This window comes from Ranitomeya imitator, chromosome 4, assembly GCF_032444005.1.
Source record: "Ranitomeya imitator isolate aRanImi1 chromosome 4, aRanImi1.pri, whole genome shotgun sequence".
Lineage (NCBI taxonomy): Eukaryota > Metazoa > Chordata > Amphibia > Anura > Dendrobatidae > Ranitomeya > Ranitomeya imitator.
Window position 1 is genome coordinate 527679412 of NC_091285.1, and position 20682 is coordinate 527700093.

At 42.0% G+C, this 20682-nt stretch overlaps 1 protein-coding gene across 1 annotated transcript in view; it reads left to right on the forward strand.

The window, feature by feature from the left end:
- MAN2A2 (mannosidase alpha class 2A member 2) overlaps positions 1–19425 on the forward strand; it is a 243193-nt gene extending 223768 nt beyond the window's left edge. Inside the window, exons 21-23 of the mRNA XM_069766155.1 lie at positions 3523–3714; positions 3865–3975; positions 17740–19425. Of these exons, the coding sequence (XP_069622256.1) occupies positions 3523–3714; positions 3865–3975; positions 17740–17898 (462 nt within the window). The 3' untranslated portion in view covers positions 17899–19425. The remainder of the gene's footprint in view (positions 1–3522; positions 3715–3864; positions 3976–17739) is intronic.
- The last annotated feature ends 1257 nt before the right edge of the window (positions 19426–20682 follow it).

The following is a 20682-nucleotide window of genomic DNA, read 5'->3' on the forward strand; positions in this document are numbered from 1 at the left end:
GTAGTGGTGTGCGCATGTCCAGAGTTCCGACTTCCCTGCGCCCACGTGAAGACACAGCGCGCGATCTGCGCTGTAATCCCTTGCATCGGTGGGGGCGGCCATCTTCCTGTGGCCGCGCGTGCGCAGATGGAGTACTCTGCTGCACGGGGCTTCAGGAAAATGGCCGCGGGCAGCCGCGCGTGCGCATTAGAGATCGCGGCGGCCATTTTCCCAAAGCCGAGTTTGCATCTCGGCTTTGGGAAAATGGCCGCCGCGATCTCTAATGCGCACGCGCGGCTGCCCGCGGCCATTTTCCTGAAGCCCCGTGCAGCAGAGTACTCCATCTGCGCACGCGCGGCCACAGGAAGATGGCCGCCCCCACCGATGCAAGGGATTACAGCGCAGATCGCGCGCTGTGTCTTCACGTGGGCGCAGGGAAGTCGGAACTCTGGACATGCGCACACCACTACGCCACCAACGGAAAGCTGGGGAAGAAAAGAGCGCTGTGAACACGCCCACCTGACCAGACCAGCCTGATTGACAGGCGAAAACGGCGACTTTGGTAATGTATTTCTCAGCATACATGGGGAATCGGGGTACACTACATACACTATAGTAACACACAGCGCAGGCCCTATTTAACAGTATTTATAGCTCAATCTCAAAAAACGGGGTGACAGGTTCCCTTTAAATAATGTGACAAAAGGGACTTGTTAAATCAAGGTGTGTCCACTAATTACCATCACAGGTGTCTACAATCCTGGAATCAGTGAGTAGGCCTGTATATAGGGCTACCGAAACTCACTGTGCTGTTTGGTGACTTGGTGTGTATCACACTCAACGTGGACCAGAGGAAGCGAAGGAAAGAGTTGTCTCAGGAGATTAGAAAGAAAATTATAGACAAACATGTTAAAGGTAAAAGTTATAATATCTCCAAGCAGCTTGATGATCCTGTGACTACGGTTGCACATATTATTCAGAAATTTAAGATCCATGGGACTGTAGACGTGGCCGTAGGAAGAAAATTGATGATAAATCAAAGAGATGGATAATACGCATGGCAACAAAAGAGCCCAGAAAAACTTCCAGACAGATTAAAGGTGAACTTCATGCTAAAGGAACATCAGTTTCAGATCGCACCATCCGTCGTTGTATGAGTCAGAGTGGACTTCATGGAAGACAACCAAGGAAGTCACAATTGTTGAAAAAAAATTATAAAGAAGCCAGACTGGAATTTGCCAAACTACATGTTGACAAGCCACAAAGCTTTTAGGAGAATGTCCAATGGACAGATGAGACACAAACGGAACTTTTTGGCAAGGCACATCACCTCTATGTTCACAGATGGAAAAATGAGGCGTATCAAGAAAAGAACAATGTCCCTACTGTTAAACATGGAGGAGACTCTGTTATTTTCTGGGCCTTCTTTGCTGCATCTAGCACAGAGTGTCTAGAATCTGTGCAGGGTTCAATGAAATCTCAAGACTATCAAGGCATTCTAGAGGGTAATGTGCTGCCCAGTGTTAGAAAGCTTGGTCTTAGTCGCAGGCCATGGGTCTTGCAACAGGATAATGACACTAAACACACAGCTAAAACACCCAAGAATGGCTAAGTGAAAAGCATTGGACTATTCTGATGTGGCCTTCTATGAGCCCTGACCTAAATCCTAATGAGCATATTTGGAAAGAGCTGAAATATGCCGTCTGGAAAAGGCAACCTTCAAACATGACACAACTGGAGCAGTTTGCTCTAGGGCCAAAATACCTGTCGAGTGGTGCAGAAGTCTCATTGACAGTTACAGGAATCGTTTGATTGCAGTGATTGCCTCAAAAGGTTGTGCAACAAAATATTAAGTTAAGGGTACCATCATTTCTGTCCAGGCCTATGTCATGAGTTTTATTTTTTTTTTTAATTCTTTGGCAGTATAGTTGAAAAGCAATGTCTGACTTTCATTTGTTCATTTTCATAGATCTTTTATTTATTATTACATTTGTCAGATTCAAGTTATTTCTGTGACCATTTTGGATTTTTCTGTCATTAAACAATTGGTACCAACAATTTTGACCATCTATCTATCTATCTATCTATCTATCTATCTATCTATCTATCTATCTATCTATCTATCTATCTATCTATCATCTTTGCACATCACTTAAAAATCTGTCATTTCTTGAATGCTTTGTAGTTTCGGCACATGTCACACGGACGGCACACGGATGTCATCCATATGCAGTACGTTTTCATAGACTTGTATGGGTCTATGTGATCCGTGTTGATAGTAAATAGCAGACATGTCTCTGTGTGGTTCATACGGACATGTAAGCAGCACCATAGATTATAATGGGTGTGCGTGTGTATGTGTCTCCGGTATGTGTGAAAACGGACGCCACACATTTCGGAAACACATACGTGTGAAGGGGTGCCTGAGACTACTTAGATCAAATTTGCGAGTCAGACTTTAAAGGATTTGTATTTCACACAATTTAAAGGGTTATTCTCTTCGCTGGAGTCCTGGGTTCTAATCCCACCTTGGACACCATCTGCAAGGAGTTTGTATGTTCTCCCCGTGTTTGCATGGGTTTCCTCCGGGCACTCCGGTTTCCTCCCACATTCCAAAGACATACTGATAGGGAATTTAGATTGTGAGCCCCATCGGGGGACAGTGATAATATGTGCAAAACTGTAAAGCGCTGCGGAATATGTTAGCGCTATATAAAAATAAAGATTATTATTATTATTCTCTTGTTGTGATAATGGAATCGTTAGACTGAATGAAAATAATAAGATTTCCTTTTGACATTCTCCTGCTATGAGAATTTTTGTCTTAAATTGCTTACAGCTTGTTGCCAAGGAAGTTGTCCATCAGAGCCTAGAAGAGTATGCACAGTAGTTGCATTTCTGGCTGAGGAGTTAACTCCTGAAATACAAGACATCTCTTTCCAGCCCATTAATTTCTAAATAGCAGTTAGACAGCTTCTTACCTCCCTCTACCTGTCAGCTCCTGCCCAAATTTCTGATATTAGTCTTGCAAAATCACCAGCCCCCAACTGTCAAAAGAGCAGTTCTTTTTTGGTGAGCTGTGTGCTTGTTTAAAGGTCCATTCATTTCTACGTGAAAATATAGTGAAAACAGTTGTCACAGTAGCACAATTAGATTAGCAAAAGAATTATACAATTGAACCAGAACTGCCACTCAATGACGAATGTCCGCGCCTGCCCAGAAACTACTAAGTGAAGAGGCTAGAGAGCTGTGTGCTTCTCCAGACAGATGTTGAGAATAACCCTTTAAAGAGAACCTGAGTTTTAATTACATTTTGATTGGTCTTGAGTTATTTTAATGATATATATTTCTGTATATTAGCAATTTGCTTATTGAGGCACTTTATGTTATATAATTTTTTCCTATGTATTTAACCCATGTGCCCTTTCCTGAGTGTCACCTGTATCTGGTAATCCTTTCTAAAATAATTATTCATTCACATAAAGCATAGTGTAGAAATGCTAGAACAGATTTGTTACTGCCAGCTATTGTATTTTTTTCCAGAGTCGAGAAAACCATCCAGTTAGCTTTCCGTCACTCCTCAGTCACATGACGTCCATGCATCTAAACAATGAAGTCTTAGTGATGCCCGTGACTAATGAAAAAAGCGGACCAGCACTTAAATCCTTCATGCCACTTTTTGCCACTCTACCATGTGACATTCACATCCTTAATCTGAGAACACTGCAAGCTGAGGTGACTATATTTTCTCTGCTTATTTATTGCCTTTTATTAAATGGATTAATAAATGCAAAGTCAAACTATTTAATCTGTTTATTGCAAGTACTCATTGACATGAAAATATACTTTAAAGCATAGTCTGTAAGATTCTCTGATGTTTTGCAGGATGATGGAATACCTTCTCTTGACACTGCATTAATTTTACACCGAAAAGGATTTGACTGTGGACTGGAAGCAAAGAATCTTGGATTTAATTGCTCCACAAGTCAAGGAAAGGTAATCTGAGTTTTAACGATTTTCACCCACTGGTTGTAAGTGGGAAACCTATAAATGAGTCATTTTATTTCACTGTAGCATTTACACGGCAAGATAATTGTCAATGAGCTCTATTGAAAAAGCTTGTTTACCTTTGTCTGCTGGTGTAAATCGGTAACTAAACGACCGCAAATCAGTAAAAGTTTTCCGAACGACGGTCGTATTGTGCCAATGTCCTTGTAAGTGGATCCTGAGATATATGAAGGGACATACACTTGTACTTTTCATGTCTTTTAATGTGCACATTGAGTAAAGATTCACAGAAGAAAAAAGTTATTGAACCTATTAAAACATATATATATATATATATATATATATATATATATATATATATATATATATATATATATATATGTATATATATATATATATATATATATATATATATATATAAGAAAAAAATAGAAAAAAAATTGGAACAGCACAAATCCTTTACTTATCTTCGGGTGCAAAGCCCAGACAACCCGCCCATTGGTTGTTTTCAATCCATATATATCACAAAAGCAGGCAGCACTCCATGTTCTTAAAAGACAATATGCAGGTGTTTATTGAGCCCACATCTCCAGCATGGAGATGTTGGCTCAATAAACACCTGCATATTGTCTTTAAGAACATGGAGTGCTGCCTGCTTTTGTGATATATATATATATATATATATATATATATATATATATATATATCCCCCGGAGCATGGGCATATCATTACCACAAAACTGAAAATAAAGATTAAACAACAAGCACAAAACGGATTTCAGCAACCAAGGTACCATTGTAATCAGTATAACAGCGCCGACCTAACACGGTGGGTAGGTTACTGTGCACAATCCTGCTGACAGGTTCTCTTTAACCCCTTTACCCCCAAGGGTGGTTTGCACGTTAATGACCAGGCCAATTTTTACAATTCTGACCACTGTCCCTTTATGAGGTTATAACTCTGGAACGCTTCAACGGATCTCGGTGATTCTGACATTGTTTTCTCGTGACATATTGTACTTCATGATAGTGGTAAAATTTATTTGATATTACCTGCATTTATTTGTGAAAAAAATGGAAATATGGCAAAAATTTTGAAAATTTCACAATTTTCCAACTTTTAATTTTTATGCAATTAAATCACAGAGATATGTCACACAAAATACTTAATAAGTAACATTTCCCACATGTCTACTTTACATCAGCACAATTTTGGAACCAACATTTTTTTATTAGGGAGTTATAAGGGTTAAAGTTGACCAGCAATTTCTCATTTTTACAACACCATTTTTTTTAGGGACCACATCTCATTTGAAGTCATTTTGAGGGGTCTATATGATAGAAAATAGCCAAGTGTGACACCATTCTAAAAACTGCACCCCTCAAGGTGCTCTAAACCAGATTCAAGTTTATTAAACCATCAGGTGTTTCACAGGAATTTTTGGAATGTTTAAATAAAAATGAACATTTAACTTTTTTTCACAAAAAATTTACTTCAGCTCCAATTTGTTTTATTTTAGCAAGGGTAACAAGAGAAAATGGACCCCAAAAGTTGTTGTACAATTTGTCCAGAGTACGTTGATACCCCATATGTGGGGGTAAACCACTATTGGGCGCATGGCAGCTCGGAAGCGAAGGAGCCATTTGACTTTTCAATGCAAAATTGACAGGCATTGAGATGGGACGCCATGTTGCGTTTGGAGAGCCCCTGATGTGCCTAAACATTGAAACCCCCACAAGTGACACCATTTTGGAAAGTAGACCCCCTAAGGAACTCATCTAGATGTGTGGTGAGCACTTTGACCCACCAAGTGCTTTACAGAAGTTTATAATGCAGAGCCGTAAAAATAAAAAATCATATATTTTCACAAAAATGATCTTTTCGCCCCCAATTTTTTATTTTCCCAAGGGTAAGAGAAGAAATTGGACCCCAAAAGTTGCGTTTAGAGAGCCACTGATGTGCCTAAACATTGAAACCCCCCACAAGTGACACCATTTTGGAAAGTAGACCCCCTAAGGAACTCATCTAGATGTGTTGTGAGAGCTTTAAACCCCCAAGTGTTTCACCACAGTTTATAACGCAGAGCCGTGAAAATAAAAATTATTTTTTTCCCACAAAAATTATTTTATATTTTATTTTTATTATTTATTATTTATTTTATAGCCCCCAGTTTTGTATTTTCCCAAGGGTAACAGTTGAAATTGGACCCCAAAAGTTGTTGTCCAATTTGTCCTGAGTACACTGATACCCCATATGTGGGGGGAAACCACCGTTTGAGCGCATGGCAGAGCTCGGAAGGGAAGGAGCGTCATTTGGAATGCAGACTTAGATGGATTGGTCTGCAGGCGTCATATTGCGTTTGCAGAGCCCCTAATGTACCTAAACAGTAGAAACCCCCCACAAGTGACCCCATATTGGAAACTAGACCCCCCAAGGAACTTATCTAGATGTGTTGTGAATACTTTGAACCCCCAAGTGTTTCACTACAGTTTATAACGCAGAGCCGTGAAAATAAAAAATCTTTTTTTTCCACAAAAATTATTTTTTAGCCCCCAGTTTTGTATTTTCCCAAGGGTAACAGGAGAAATTGGACCCCAAAAGTTGTTGTCCAATGTGTCCTGAGTACGCTGATACCCCATATGTTGGGGTAAACCCTTGTTTAGGCGCATGGGAGAGCTCGGAAGGAATGGAGCACTGTTTTACTTTTTCAACACAGAATTGACTGGAATTGAGATTGGACGCCATGTCGCGTTTGGAGAGCCCCTGATGTGCCTAAACAGTGGAAACCCCACAATTATAACTGAAACCCTAATCCAAACATACCTGTTGTGAATTCAGCTTTTGGGCTCCCTCTGGTGGTTGTAGAGGGTAATGCAGTTGTGCCTGGACTGCAGGAGTGGACAGGTGTATCTACTAATTGCAAAACTGACTGGGGTATATAGCTTTGCAGGATCCTTTAGTCAGTGCCAGTTGTCCATTGTTCTGGAAGGATTCACTTCCCTGCTGGTCTCTCCAGTTTGCTGTGCTTTTCTACAAAGATAAGTCCTGGCTTTGTTTTTGCTGTCCACCTGCTGTGGACCTTATAGTTCTGTGCATTTTCATGTTTTTGTCTTGTCCAGCTTTGTCCGTGAAGGATTTTTTGCAGCCTAGCTATTTATCTGGAGATGCAGATATACCCCCCATGTCTTTAGTCAGATGTGGTGATCCGTATTTTCTGCGGTGGATATTTTCTAGTGTTTTTATACTGACCGCATAGTACTCTGTTCTATTCTTTCTTTTTAGCTAGTATGGCCTCCTATGCTAAAATCTGATTTCATATCTGCGTATGTTATTTCCCTCTCCTCTCACAGTCAATATTTGTGGGGGGCTATCTATCCTTTGGGGATTTTCTCTGAGGCAAGATAGGTTTCCTGTTTCTGTCTTTAGGGGTAGTTAGATCTTAGGCTGTGCCGAGGGGTCTAGGGAGTGTTAGGTACCCCCCACGGCTACTTCTAGTTGCGCTGCTAGGTTCAGGGTTTGCGGTCAGTACAGGGACCACCTTCTCCAGAATCCGTCTCATGCTGCTCCTAGGCCACCAGATCATAACAGTACAACTGGCCAACAATGAGTTAATTGCATCTCAGAAGAAGGGCGGAAAGCTTTTGAGCCATTTTTTTTTCCTTAGCCTGTTTGGTATTTTCCTCCCTCCTTACCTCTGGGTGGCTACGGAGTCTAGTATTAACATGAATGTTCAGGAGTTAGTTTCTCGGGTGTATCAGCTTGCTGCTAGGGTACAGGGTATTTCAGATTTCATTGTTCAAACTCCTGCCTTAGAAGCTAAGATTCCCACTCCTGATTTATTCTTTGGTGACAGATCCAAATTTTTGAGTTTCAAAAATAACTGTAAACTGTTTTTAGCATTAAGACCCCGGTCTTCTGGTGATCCTATTCAGCAGGTTAAAATCATCACATCTCTGCTGCATGGTGACCCACAGGATTGGGCATTTTCCCTGGAATCTGGCAATCCTGCTTTGCTTAATGTTGATTCGTTCTTTCAGGCATTGGGGTTGTTGTATGATGAGCCTAATTCAGTGGATCAGGCTGAGAAAATCTTGTTAGCCCTGTGTCAAGGTCAAGAAGCTGCAGAATTGTATTGCCAGAAATTTAGAAAATGGTCTGTACTGACTAAATGGAATGAGGATGCCTTGGCGGCAATTTTCAGAAAGGGTCTTTCTGAATCCATTAAAGATGTTATGGTGGCGTTCCCCACGCCTGCTGGTCTGAATCATTCTATGTCTCTGGCCATTCAGATTGATCGGCGCTTGCGCGAGCGTAGAGTTGTGCACACTGTGGCGTTGCCCTCTGAGCGGAGCCCTGAGCCTATGCAGTGTGATAGGATTTTGTCTAGAGCTGAACGTCAAACATTCAGGCGTCAGAATAGGTTCTGTTTTTACTGCGGCGATTCTGCTCATGTTATTTCTGATTGCCCTAGGCGTGCTAAGAGAATCGCTAGTTCTGTTGCCATCAGTACTGTACAACCTAAATTTCTGTTATCCGTGACCTTGATCTGCTCATTGTCATCATTTTCTGTCATGGCATTTGTGGATTCAGGCGCCGCTCTGAACTTAATGGACTTAGAATTTGCCAGACGTTGTGGTTTTCCCTTGCAGCCTTTGCAGAACCCTATTCCTTTGAGGGGCATAGATGCTACACCGTTGGCTAAAAATAAACCTCAGTTTTGGACACAGCTGACCATGCGCATGGCGCCAGCCCCTCAGGAATATTGTCGTTTTCTGGTGTTGCATAATTTGCATGATGATATTGTGCTGGGTTTTCCATGGTTACAGCTACATAATCCGGTGTTAGATTGGAGATCTATGTCTGTGACTAGTTGGGGTTGTCAGGGGGTTCATGGTCACGTTCCTTTGATGTCAATTTCCTCTTCCCCCTCTTCTGAAGTTCCTGAGTTTTTGTCTGACTTCCAAGATGTATTCGATGAGCCCAAATCCAGTTCCCTTCCACCGCATAGGGACTGTGATTGTGCTATTGATTCCAGGTTGTAAGTTCCCTAAGGGCCGACTTTTCAACCTGTCTGTGCCTGAACATACCGCCATGCGGAGCTATATTAAGGAGTCTTTGGAGAAAGGGCATATTCGGCCATCTTCTTCACCGTTGGGAGCGGAGTTCTTTTTTGTTGCCAAGAAGGATGGCTCCTTGAGACCCTGTATTGATTATCGCCTCTTGAATAAGATCACGGTTAAATTTCAATACCCCTTGCCTTTGCTTACTGATTTGTTTGCTAGGATTAAGGGGTCTAGCTGGTTTACTAAGATTGACCTTCGAGGGGCATATAATCTTATTCGTATCAAGCAGGGTGACGAATGGAAAACTGCATTTAATACGCCTGAAGGCCCTTTTGAATACCTTGTGATGCCATTCGGACTCTCTAATGCCCCATCTGTGTTCCAATCCTTCATGCATGATATCTTTCGGAGTTATCTTGATAAATTCATGGTTGTATATTTGGATGATATTTTGATTTTTTCCAATGATTGGGAGTCTCATGTGAAACAGGTCAGGATGGTATTTCAAATCCTCCGTAATAATGCTTTATTTGTGAAGGGGTCAAAGTGCCTCTTTGGAGTGCAGAAGGTTTCTTTTATGGGTTTCATTTTTTCTCCCTCATCTATAGAAATGGATCCGGTTAAGGTTCAGGCCATTCATGATTGGATTCAGCCCACATCTCTGAAGAGCCTTCAGAAATTCTTGGGCTTTGCTAATTTTTATCATCGTTTCATTGCCAACTTCTCCAGTGTGGTTAAACCTCTAACCGATTTGACCAAGAAAGGCGCTGATGTGACGAATTGGTCCTCCGGGGCTGTTTCTGCCTTTCAGGAGCTTAAACGCCAATTTACTTCTGCCCCTGTGTTGCGTCAGCCAGATGTTTCTCTTCCATTTCAGGTTGAGGTTGACGCGTCTGAGATTGGGGCAGGGGCCGTTTTGTCTCAGAGGAATTCTGATGGTTCCTTGATGAAACCGTGTGCCTTCTTTTCTAGAAAGTTTTTGCCTGCGGAACGCAATTATGATGTCGGCAATCGGGAGTTGTTGGCTATGAAGTGGGCATTTGAGGAGTGGCGACATTGGCTTGAGGGGGCCAAGCATCGTATTGTGGTCCTGACCAATCATAAGAATCTGATTTACCTCGAGTCTGCCAAACGGCTGAATCCTAGACAGGCTCGATGGTCCCTGTTTTTCTCCCATTTTGATTTTGTGGTCTCGTACATTCCTGGTACTAAGAATGTTAAGGCGGATGCCCTCTCTAGGAGTTTTTTTCCTGATTCCCCTAGGGTTCTTGAGCCGGTCTGCATTTTGAAGGAAGTGGTGATTCTTTCTGCCATCTCCCCTGATTTGCGACGGGTTCTTCAGGAATTTCAGGCTGATAAGCCTGACCGCTGTCCTATGGGGAAACTGTTTGTTCCTGATAGATGGACTAGTAAAGTGATTTCTGAGGTTCATTGTTCTGTGTTGGCTGGCCATCCTGGGATTTTTGGTACCAGAGATTTGGTTTGTAGGTCCTTTTGGTGGCCTTCTTTGTCACGGGATGTTCGTTCTTTTGTGCAGTCCTGTGGGATTTGTGCGCGGGCTAAGCCTTGCTGTTCCCGTGCTAGTGGGTTGCTTTTGCCATTGCCGGTCCCTGAGAGACCTTGGACTCATATTTCTATGGATTTTATTTCCGATCTTCCTGTTTCCCAAAGAATGTCGGTTATCTGGGTTGTCTGTGACCGATTTTCTAAGATGGTTCATTTGGTGCCTTTGCCTAAATTGCCTTCTTCTTCTGATTTGGTTCCGTTGTTTTTTCAGCATGTGGTGCATTTGCATGGTATTCCAAAGAATATTGTGTCCGACAGAGGTTCCCAGTTTGTTTCCAGGTTTTGGCGGGCCTTTTGTGCCAAGCTGGGCATTGATTTGTCTTTTTCCTCTGCATTTCATCCTAAGATAAATGGCCAGACTGAGCGAATTAATCAGACCTTGGAGACCTATTTGAGATGCTTTGTGTCTGCTGATCAGGATGATTGGGTGGCTTTTTTGCCATTGGCCGAGTTTGCCCTTAATAATCGGGCTAGTTCGGCTACTTTGGTTTCGCCTTTTTTTTGTAATTTTGGTTTTCATCCTCGTTTTTCTTCTGGGCAGGTTGATCCTTCTGACCTTCCTGGTGTGGATTCTGTGGTCGACAGGTTGCAGCAGATTTGGCCTTACGTGGTGGACAATTTGGTGCTGTCTCAGGAGGAGGCTCAGCGTTTTGCTAACCGTCGTCGGTGTGTTGGTTCCTGGCTTCGGGTTGGTGATCTGGTTTGGTTATCTTCCCGTCATGTTCCTATGAAGGTTTCTTCCCCTAAGTTTAAGCCTCGATTTATTGGTCCTTATAGGATTTCTGAGATTATTAATCCGGTGTCCTTTCGCCTGGCGCTTCCGGCCTCTTTTGCTATTCATAATGTCTTCCATAGATCTTTGTTGCGGAAATATGTGGAGCCCGTTGTTCCCTCTGTTGATCTTCCGGCCCCTGTATTGGTCGATGGGGAGTTGGAATATGTTGTTGAGAAGATTTTGGATTCCCGTTTTTCGAGGCGGAAGCTTCAGTACCTTGTCAAGTGGAAGGGTTATGGCCAGGAGGATAATTCTTGGGTTTCTGCCTCTGATGTCCATGCCGTTGATTTGGTTCGTGACTTTCATCGGGCTCATCCTGATCGGCCTGGGGGCTCTGGTGAGGGTTCGGTGACCCCTCCTCAAGGGGGGGGACTGTTGTGAATTCAGCTTTTGGGCTCCCTCCGGTGGTTGTAGAGGGTAATGCAGTTGTGCCTGGACTGCAGGAGTGGACAGGTGTATCTACTAATTGCAAAACTGACTGGGGTATATAGCTTTGCAGGATCCTTTAGTCAGTGCCAGTTGTCCATTGTTCTGGAAGGATTCACTTCCCTGCTGGTCTCTCCAGTTTGCTGTGCTTTTCTACAAAGATAAGTTCTGGCTTTGTTTTTGCTGTCCACCTGCTGTGGACCTTAAAGTTCTGTGCATTTTCATGTTTTTGGCTTGTCCAGCTTTGTCCGTGAAGTTTTTTTTGCAGCCTAGCTATTTCTCTGGAGATAATAATAATAATAATCTTTATTTTTATATAGCGCTAACATATTACGCAGCGCTTTACAGTTTGCACACATTTTCATCGCTGTCCCCATTGGGGCTCACAGTCTAAATTCCCTATCAGTATGTCTTTGGAATGTGGGAGGAAACCGGAGAACCCGGAGGAAACCCACGCAAACACGGAGAGAACATACAAACTCTTTGCAGATGTCCTTAGAGGGGCTTGAACCCAGGACTCCAGCGCTTCAAGGCTGCTGTGCTATCCACTGTGCCACCGTGCTCCCCGCAGATATACCCCCCATGTCTTTAGTCAGATGTGGTGATCCGTATTTTCTGCAGTGGATATTTTCTAGTGTTTTTATACTGACCGCATAGTACTCTGTTCTATTCTTTCTTTTTAGCTAGTATGGCCTCCTATGCTAAAATCTGATTTCATATCTGCGTATGTTATTTCCCTCTCCTCTCACAGTCAATATTTGTGGGGGGCTATCTATCCTTTGGGGATTTTCTCTGAGGCAAGATAGGTTTCCTGTTTCTGTCTTTAGGGGTAGTTAGATCTTAGGCTGTGCCGAGGGGTCTAGGGAGTGTTAGGTACCCCCACGGCTACTTCTAGTTGCGCTGCTAGGTTCAGGGTTTGCGGTCAGTACAGGGACCACCTTCTCCAGAGTCCGTCTCATGCTGCTCCTAGGCCACCAGGTCATAACACATACCCCCTAACCGTATTCCCAATGGTAACCCTAACCACACCCCTAACCCTGACATACCCCTAATCCCAACCCTATTCCCAACCCTAAATGTAATCCTAACCCTAACTTTAGCCCCAACCCTAACTGTAGCCTTAACGCTAGCCACAACCCTGGACCTAACCCTAGCCCTGACCCTAATGGGAAAATGGAAATAAATACATTGTTTTAATTTTTTTACTTTTCCCTAACTAAGGGGGTGATGAAGGGGGGTTTGATTTACTTTTATAGCGGGTTTTTTAGCGGATTTTTATGATTGGCAGCCGTCACACACTGAAAGACGCTTTTTATTGCAAAAAATATTTTTGGCGTTACCAGCTATAATTTTTCCATATTTGGGTCCACAGAGTCATGTGAAGTCTTGTTTTTTGCGGGACGAGTTGACGTTTTTATTGGTAACATTTTCGGGCACGTGACATTTTTTTATCGCTTTTTATTCCGATTTTGTGAGGCAGAATGACCAAAAACCAGCTATTCATGAATTTCTTTTGGCGGAGGCGTTTATACCGTTCCGCGTTTGGTAAAATGGATAAAGCAGTTTTATTCTTCGGGTCAGTACCATTACAGCGATACCTCATTTATATAATTTTTTTATGTTTTGGCGCTTTTATACGATAAAAACTATTTTATAGAAAAAATAATTATTTTTGCATCACTTTATTCTGAGGACTATAACTTTTTTATTTTTTCTTTGATGATGCTGTATGGCGCTCATTTTTTGCGGGACAAGATGACGTTTTCAGCGGTACCATTGTTATTTATATCCATCTTTTTTATCGCGTGTTATTCCACTTTTTGTTTGGCGGTATGATAATAAAGTGTTTTTTGCCTCGGTTTTTTTTTTTACGGTGTTCACTGAAGGGTTTAACTAGTGGGACAGTTTTATAGGTCGGGTCGTTACGGACACGGCGATACTAAATATGTGTACTTTTGTTGTTTTATTTTTATTTAGATAAAGAAATGTATTTATAGGAACAATACATTTTTTTTTTTAGGATTTTTTTTTGGATTTTTTTTTTTTTCTACACATGTGAATATTTTTTTTTACACTATAACATTGCCCTGGGGGGGGGGGCATCATGTTATAGTGTAATATCGCTGATCTGACACTTTGCTGTGCACTGTGTCAGATCAGCGATCTGACGTGCACTTCTGCAGGCTTACCAGCGCTTGCTCTGAGCAGGCACTGGTAAGCCACCACCCTGCAGGACCCGTATGCAGCCCCGCGACCATTTTGGATCCGGGCCTGCTGCAGGGAGGAGGAGGTAAGAGACCCTCGCAGCAACGCAATCACATCGTTTTGCTCCGGGCTTCTCAGGGAAGCACGCAGGGAGCCCCCTCCCTGCGCGATGCTTCCCTATACCGCCGGAACACTGCGATCATGTTTGTGTCGGGGGCGGTTCGTGACTGGTCCTAGCACATAGTGTCAGCTGCTTGATTACATGTGGGGATTCCTTAGCAACCAGGCAACCCCCACATGTACTCAGCCTATCTAGTAGCTGTAAATCATGCAGCTGAGGCGATGAAAACTTAATCTCTGAACACTAACAAATACTCGGAGATCACCCGAGCGTGCTGGGGGAAAACCCGAGCAACGAGTACACTCGCTCATCACTAATGTTGACCTTAAATTGACCCCGGCCTGAAGGCCAATACAATTGACAGACATCTAAATAAAAGTGCTTTGTTCCAGGTCTATGTTGCCATGAGACCCCCCTTTATTATTTTATTTCTTGCAGGGGAGGTTTACCATTCTACAGGATGGTGGGGAAGGAGCTTGTGTGTTTTGAACAACACAAAAAAAGGAAAAAAAAGTCAAATTGGACCTAATTTCAATAAAAAAAATAAAATGGGCCGGACAAAATTGTTGGCACCTTTCATTTAACTCCTTCATGACCGGAGATTTTTTTTTGTTTTGCATTTTTGTTTTTCGCTCCCCTTATTTCTAGAGCCATAACTTTTTTATTTTTCCACCAGTGTGGCCATGTTATGGCTTATTGTTTGCGGGAAGAGTTGTACTCTTGAACAATACCATTGGTTTTACCATGTAGTGTAACAGAAAACGGAAAAAAAAATTCAAGATGTGGTGAAATTTCAAAAAACGTGCAATCCCACACTTGTTTTTTGTTTAGGCTTTTTTGCTAGGTTCACTAAGTACTAAAACTGACCTGCCATTATGATTCTCCAGGTCATTACGAGTTCATAGACACCAAACATGTCTAGGTTCTTTTTATCTAAATGGTGAAAAAAATTCCAATGTTTGCTAAAACAATTGTGCCATTTTCCGGAACCCATAGCGTCTCCACTTTTCGTAATCTCGGATTGGGTGAGGGCTTACTTTTTACGTGCCGAGCTGACATTTTTAATTATACCAATTTTGTGCAGTTACGATCTTTTGATCACCCGTTATTGCATTTTAATGCAATGTCGCGGCGACCAAAAAAAAGGAGCTCTGGCGTTTTGATTTTTTTCTTGCTACGCCGTTTCGTGATCAGGTTAATCCTTATTTTTATTGATTAGGTGATTCTGAACGCGGCGATACCAAATAAGTCTATGTTTGATTTTATTTTTATTGTTTTATTTTGAATGGGGCGAAACGGGGGTGATTTGAACTTTTATGATTTTTTTATTTTTTTCCATATTTTTAAAAACTTTTTTTTTTTAACTTTTTGCATGCTTCAATAGCCTCCATGGGAGGCCAGAAGCTAACACAAGTTGATCAGCTCTGCTACATAGAAGCTATGCTTAGATCGCCTCTATGTAGCTGATTTGCAGACTTGCTATGAGCGCCGACCACAGTAGAGGTATCAAGGAGACCTCTGGTTGTCATGCCGACACACCGGTGACCCGCGATCACGTGACACGGGTTACCGGTGAGCACATTTCCGGCCAGATGGCCGGATGGGCTTGCTAAATGGCGCTGTCAGAGTTTGACAGCGGCATTTAACTAGTTAATAGCTGCAGGCGGATCGCAATTCCACCCTCGGCTATTGCGGGCACATGTCAGCTGTTCAAAACAGCTGACATGTCCCAACTTTGAGGTGGGCTTACCTCCGGAGCCCACATCAAAGTAGGGGATACTGTCATCGGACGTACTATCCCGTCCGATGTCAGTAAGAGGTTAATATTTGATTGCACACCCTAATAATAAATAACTTCAATCAATCGCTTCCTATAACTATCAACAAGTTTTCACCTCTCAACTGAAATTTTGGACCACTCTTCTTTTACAAACTGTTCCAGGTCTCTCATATTTGAAGGATGCCTTCTCGCAATAGCAATTTTAAGATGTCTCCACAGCTGTTCAATGGGATTTACTTCCGGACTCATTGCTGGCCATTTCAGAACTCTCCAGCGCTTTGTTTCCATCCATTTCTGGGTGATTCTTGAAGTATGTTTTGAGTCATTGTCCTGCTGGAAGACACATAACCTAGGACACAAACCCATCTTTCTGACACATTGCGACTCAAACTTCTTTGTTAATCTTCAGATTTCTTAATGTCTTGCACGCAGTCAAGGCACACAGTGCCCAAGAGAGCAAAAAAACCTCAAAACATCATCTTTGAACCTCCACCATATTTAACTGTAGATACTGTGTTCTTTTCTTTGCAGGCCTCATTCTGTTTTCTGTAAACAGTAAAATGATGTGCTTTACCAAAAAGCTCTATTTTGGCCTCATCTGAACACAAGGCACTTTTCCGGAAGGATTTTGGCTTACTCATGTACAGTTTGGCAAACTGCGTGGGTTCCTCATTCAAATGTCTATAGATAGTTCGTGCTGACACTGATGCACCCTGAGCCTGCAGGACAGCTTGAATTTCTTGTGATCTTGATTGAGGCTGCTTATCCGTCATCCACACTATCTTGCATTGCAACCTTTCATCAATTTTTCTCTGCCATCCATGTCCATGGTTCTCAAGTACTTATACAGTTCTCTTCTGCTCTTTCTGTTCTCCATGCTTAGTTTGGCACACACAGACACACAATGCAAAGATTGAGTCAACTTCTCCACTTTTTAACTGATTTAAGGTGTGATTTTCATATTTCTCACACCTGTTACTTGCCTCAGGTGAGTTTGAACGAGCATCACATGCTTGAAAGAAAGTTGTTTACCCATAATTTTGTAACGGTGCCAACAATTTTGTCCGGCCCATTTTTGTTTTTTTAAATGATGTCTAATTTACCTTTTTTTTCCTCAGTTTTTTTGAGTTGTTCCAATACAGACAAGGAAAATAAACATGTGCAGTATGTAACAAAACGTGTAATTTCAATAATTTTCTGGAACAATTTCAAAGGTTCCAACACTTTTGACCAGGACTGTATATATAACTTACTAATATACTTAAAATACAAAGGTTTCTCCAATGTCAAGATATAAGCTTCGGTCCTGGGTCCTTGCAGCTCCACTTCCAGCTTTTATTCAACACAGGAGAGATCTTCCTGTATCAGCCTAAAACCAATGCTGTGCTTAAAGGGGGCTCCACCTCTGGTTTAGTTCAGTGTCTAAACCAGCCTCATTGGTCACATTCACATGTTCAGTATTTGGTCAGTATTGTACCTCAGTATTTGTAAGCCAAAACCAGGAGTGGAACAATCAGAGGAAAAGTATAATAGAAACACGTCACCACTTCTGTATTTATCACCCACTCCTGGTTTTAGCTTACAAATCCTGATGTAAAACCTTAGAGAGCAAGGCTGACATGTCGCATCATGTGAATAAAGGGTCCATCATCTTTGACACTGAGCATTTGGAGTCCTGCTTTTGTTTTCATTTTTTTCAGGCTATATTTTTTTTTTTTTGTTCATAAAGCTAAATAATTATTTTTGGGATTTTGCATGTGATTGACATTTGACTTTCTGCACTCTATGTAACCATGATTCTGCCTTTTTTTCTAGTTGTCTCTTGGAGGTCTGTTCATGGGGCTAGAAGTAGGACTTATGCAAGCTATGTCCTTGACATTGATGTATTCCCTAGCTCCCAATTTGAACAGCAGCAACCCCACACTCAGCATGGACCCAATGGAAATTTCCACTTATCGTCTGCGATTCAGCTAACATCAGCCATGTGGGACAAATGATCCCATTGCACACAAGCCAAGGACTAGAGCTGGATGGTTCATCAACAGTGTGTACTTTTTTCAAGGGCAACACATTTCGTTCTGTAGCTGGAAAAGCCCACTGCGGCATTTGGGACAAACCAAAATAACCCTGTAAGCTTAGTTATTGCAAAGAGAAAAGTGTGTTTCAGACTCTTTTAGCACTCAAGGAGTTAAACATCTAGATTATACGTTACCGACAGAACAGAAGCTATTTATGATAAACTTGCTTTTTAAGAAGAAAAACTATTTATTTCTGGACTTTTTAAGAACATGTCCTCACCGATTCCTGCCACTATCTGACAGTCCTCAACGGAGAAGAAAACTCAAAGCAATTTCCCCTGTGCCATTAAATGCTGCAGACAGGTCAACAAGAATATGTTTCCAAAAATCCCGAGGGGAATTATTGACTAGATGGTATATTAAGCCTAGAATAGAAATGTTGTCAGTCTCCACCATTGTCAGTATTCTTCCATATGTTATCTGTCTTTTTTTATACTGTAGCACCGAAGAAAAACGATTATGGCAAAGAAGCAGTGAGAAGTATGGTATAATGACATGTGAAATGATGGGAATATCTTTTTCGGTAACTGTGGTCATAAATACAGATCTGATACCATCCCAGAGAGTATGGAATTGTTGTTTCACTTGATGAACGTCAACACTACAGTGATATTCAGATGTCTAATGTAAGGCATGAGCATATAAAAACCTTATATAAAATAAACTTTCCCTATGGGATAAAATATATACTCTAACACATGCGGCTACAGAACATTAGACTCACCAACATTAAAGGGTATAGACGGCTTTCAAATAAATATTTAAAATTGTTTCTTTCTTAAAGGGAACCAGTTATGACCAGAGATTCTATTTATCTGCATATATAGTAGTAATCTGTAGGTAAATAGTGTTTAAATCCCATGTAGTTTACTGGAGCAGCAGCTCTGGGGAGAAATTAAAGTTTTATTCTCCCTGCAACCAATAGCAGGGGGCTGTTATGTAGCCAGCTTACTGGAGCAGCAGCTACAGGGAGAAATTTCATTTCTATTTGCCCTGCAGCCGCTAGTTTTCAGTCATCGGGCTTGGCATGGAGCGGTTAGTCACTCCTGAGTATACTGCGATAGTCACTCCCTGTCACATTGATGGACAGCCTGCTCTGCAGCATGTGTATGCAGAATGTGTGTGTAGAGCAGGCTGTCAATCAGGGCTAAGGAAATACTGCAGCAACGATCACAGTATGGTGAGCTGTGACTGTAACAGCTCCCTGCATTAGCCCAATAACTAAAAACTTGTGGCTGCAGAGAGAATAAATCTTAATTTTTTCCCTGTAGCCACTGATCCAGTAAGCTGGCTAGACATGATTTAAATGCTATTTATGTAGCTTACCTGTAAATCCACAGATAAATAGTATTTCTGAACATTATTAGTTGTCTTTAGATGCCTAACTCTCTAAATAATCTTCATTAAAGATGTCCTACAATTGTGTTTTTGTGGAGTTTATGTACTGTATTTTTCGGGTTATAAGACACACACTTTTTTCCTCCAAATTGGAGAGGAAAATATGGTGCGTCTTCTAATCCAAAGTGAACTTACCAGGGGCAGCGGCGGTGGTGAAGCAAGGTCACAGTGGACAGGGTCGCTGCTTCAAGAAGCCGACAACGGGAGGCGATGCTGCTGTGCCTGGGCTCTCAGAAGATGTTGGCGCCACTGAGAGGAGTCCCCTTTTTTGTAGATTCGCCTGTTATGGGCTTCGGGAAAATGTCCTCTGGCGTTGTATCAAAAAAGAGCTCAACTTGCGCATGCGCAGCGGGAGGCGGGCAGTTACCCGAAGCCCACCACAGGGAAATCTACGGAAGATTGGGCTCCGCTCACCGACATCTTATCCGAGCCCAGGCACCGCAGCATTGCCCCGCTCCTGCTGCCACCGGCTGTCTGAAGCAGCGACTCTGCCTCCTGTGACTCCACTCAACTGGCCCCCAGATAAGCTAATGTTAAAACGGACTAAAAGACTCACCGCCATTTTATGTAAAAAAATGTTTTCCTATTTTCCACCCAACAAATTTGGGATGCGTCTTACAATCCACAAAATATTGTAACTCCTTTACCTTTCTGGCTAGTCCCCTTCACTTTTGTTTAGTGATGGCAGCAAAATGGTGGGATTGGATGCATTTGGCAGATCAGAGTAGAAAATGGAGATATGTAGCCATGTTTTCAGGGATTTCTGATCACACAGTATGTAGGTTATGAGAATCTGTATAATAAAAAGACATTAAGAAAGAGGGGTGCATCTGTGCCTGAAACCAAGGCAGAACCCTTAGATATTCTGCATGACAGAAGGGGAGGATTATCACACAATCCTTAGTATCAGGTGAGGAGTGATCTATCAAAAATGTAGTATGCAAAATCAGTCGAGGAATAAAGCAGCACTGATAAACTTGAGAGCTAGTGGAGGCATCCTGGACACACAGACCTCAGATTTAGCATGTGTCACTGGGAGGAACATAATCTGAAACTAGGAGCAGTCCCTGATACACAAACTGAATATTTTTTCCAAAGTAAGCATTGACATACTGTACGTAAAAACAAATTTCATTTTAGAAGATGTAAATCAATTTTCACTGAGGTTTTAGCTTATGGAAATTCTTTTAAAGGAACCCTTCAGGCAAACAAAGAAAATCTAAGAGGAGAGGTGCCCACCACATCTTCATATACTTAAAGCTTCCTCTCCAAGAGAGATCTA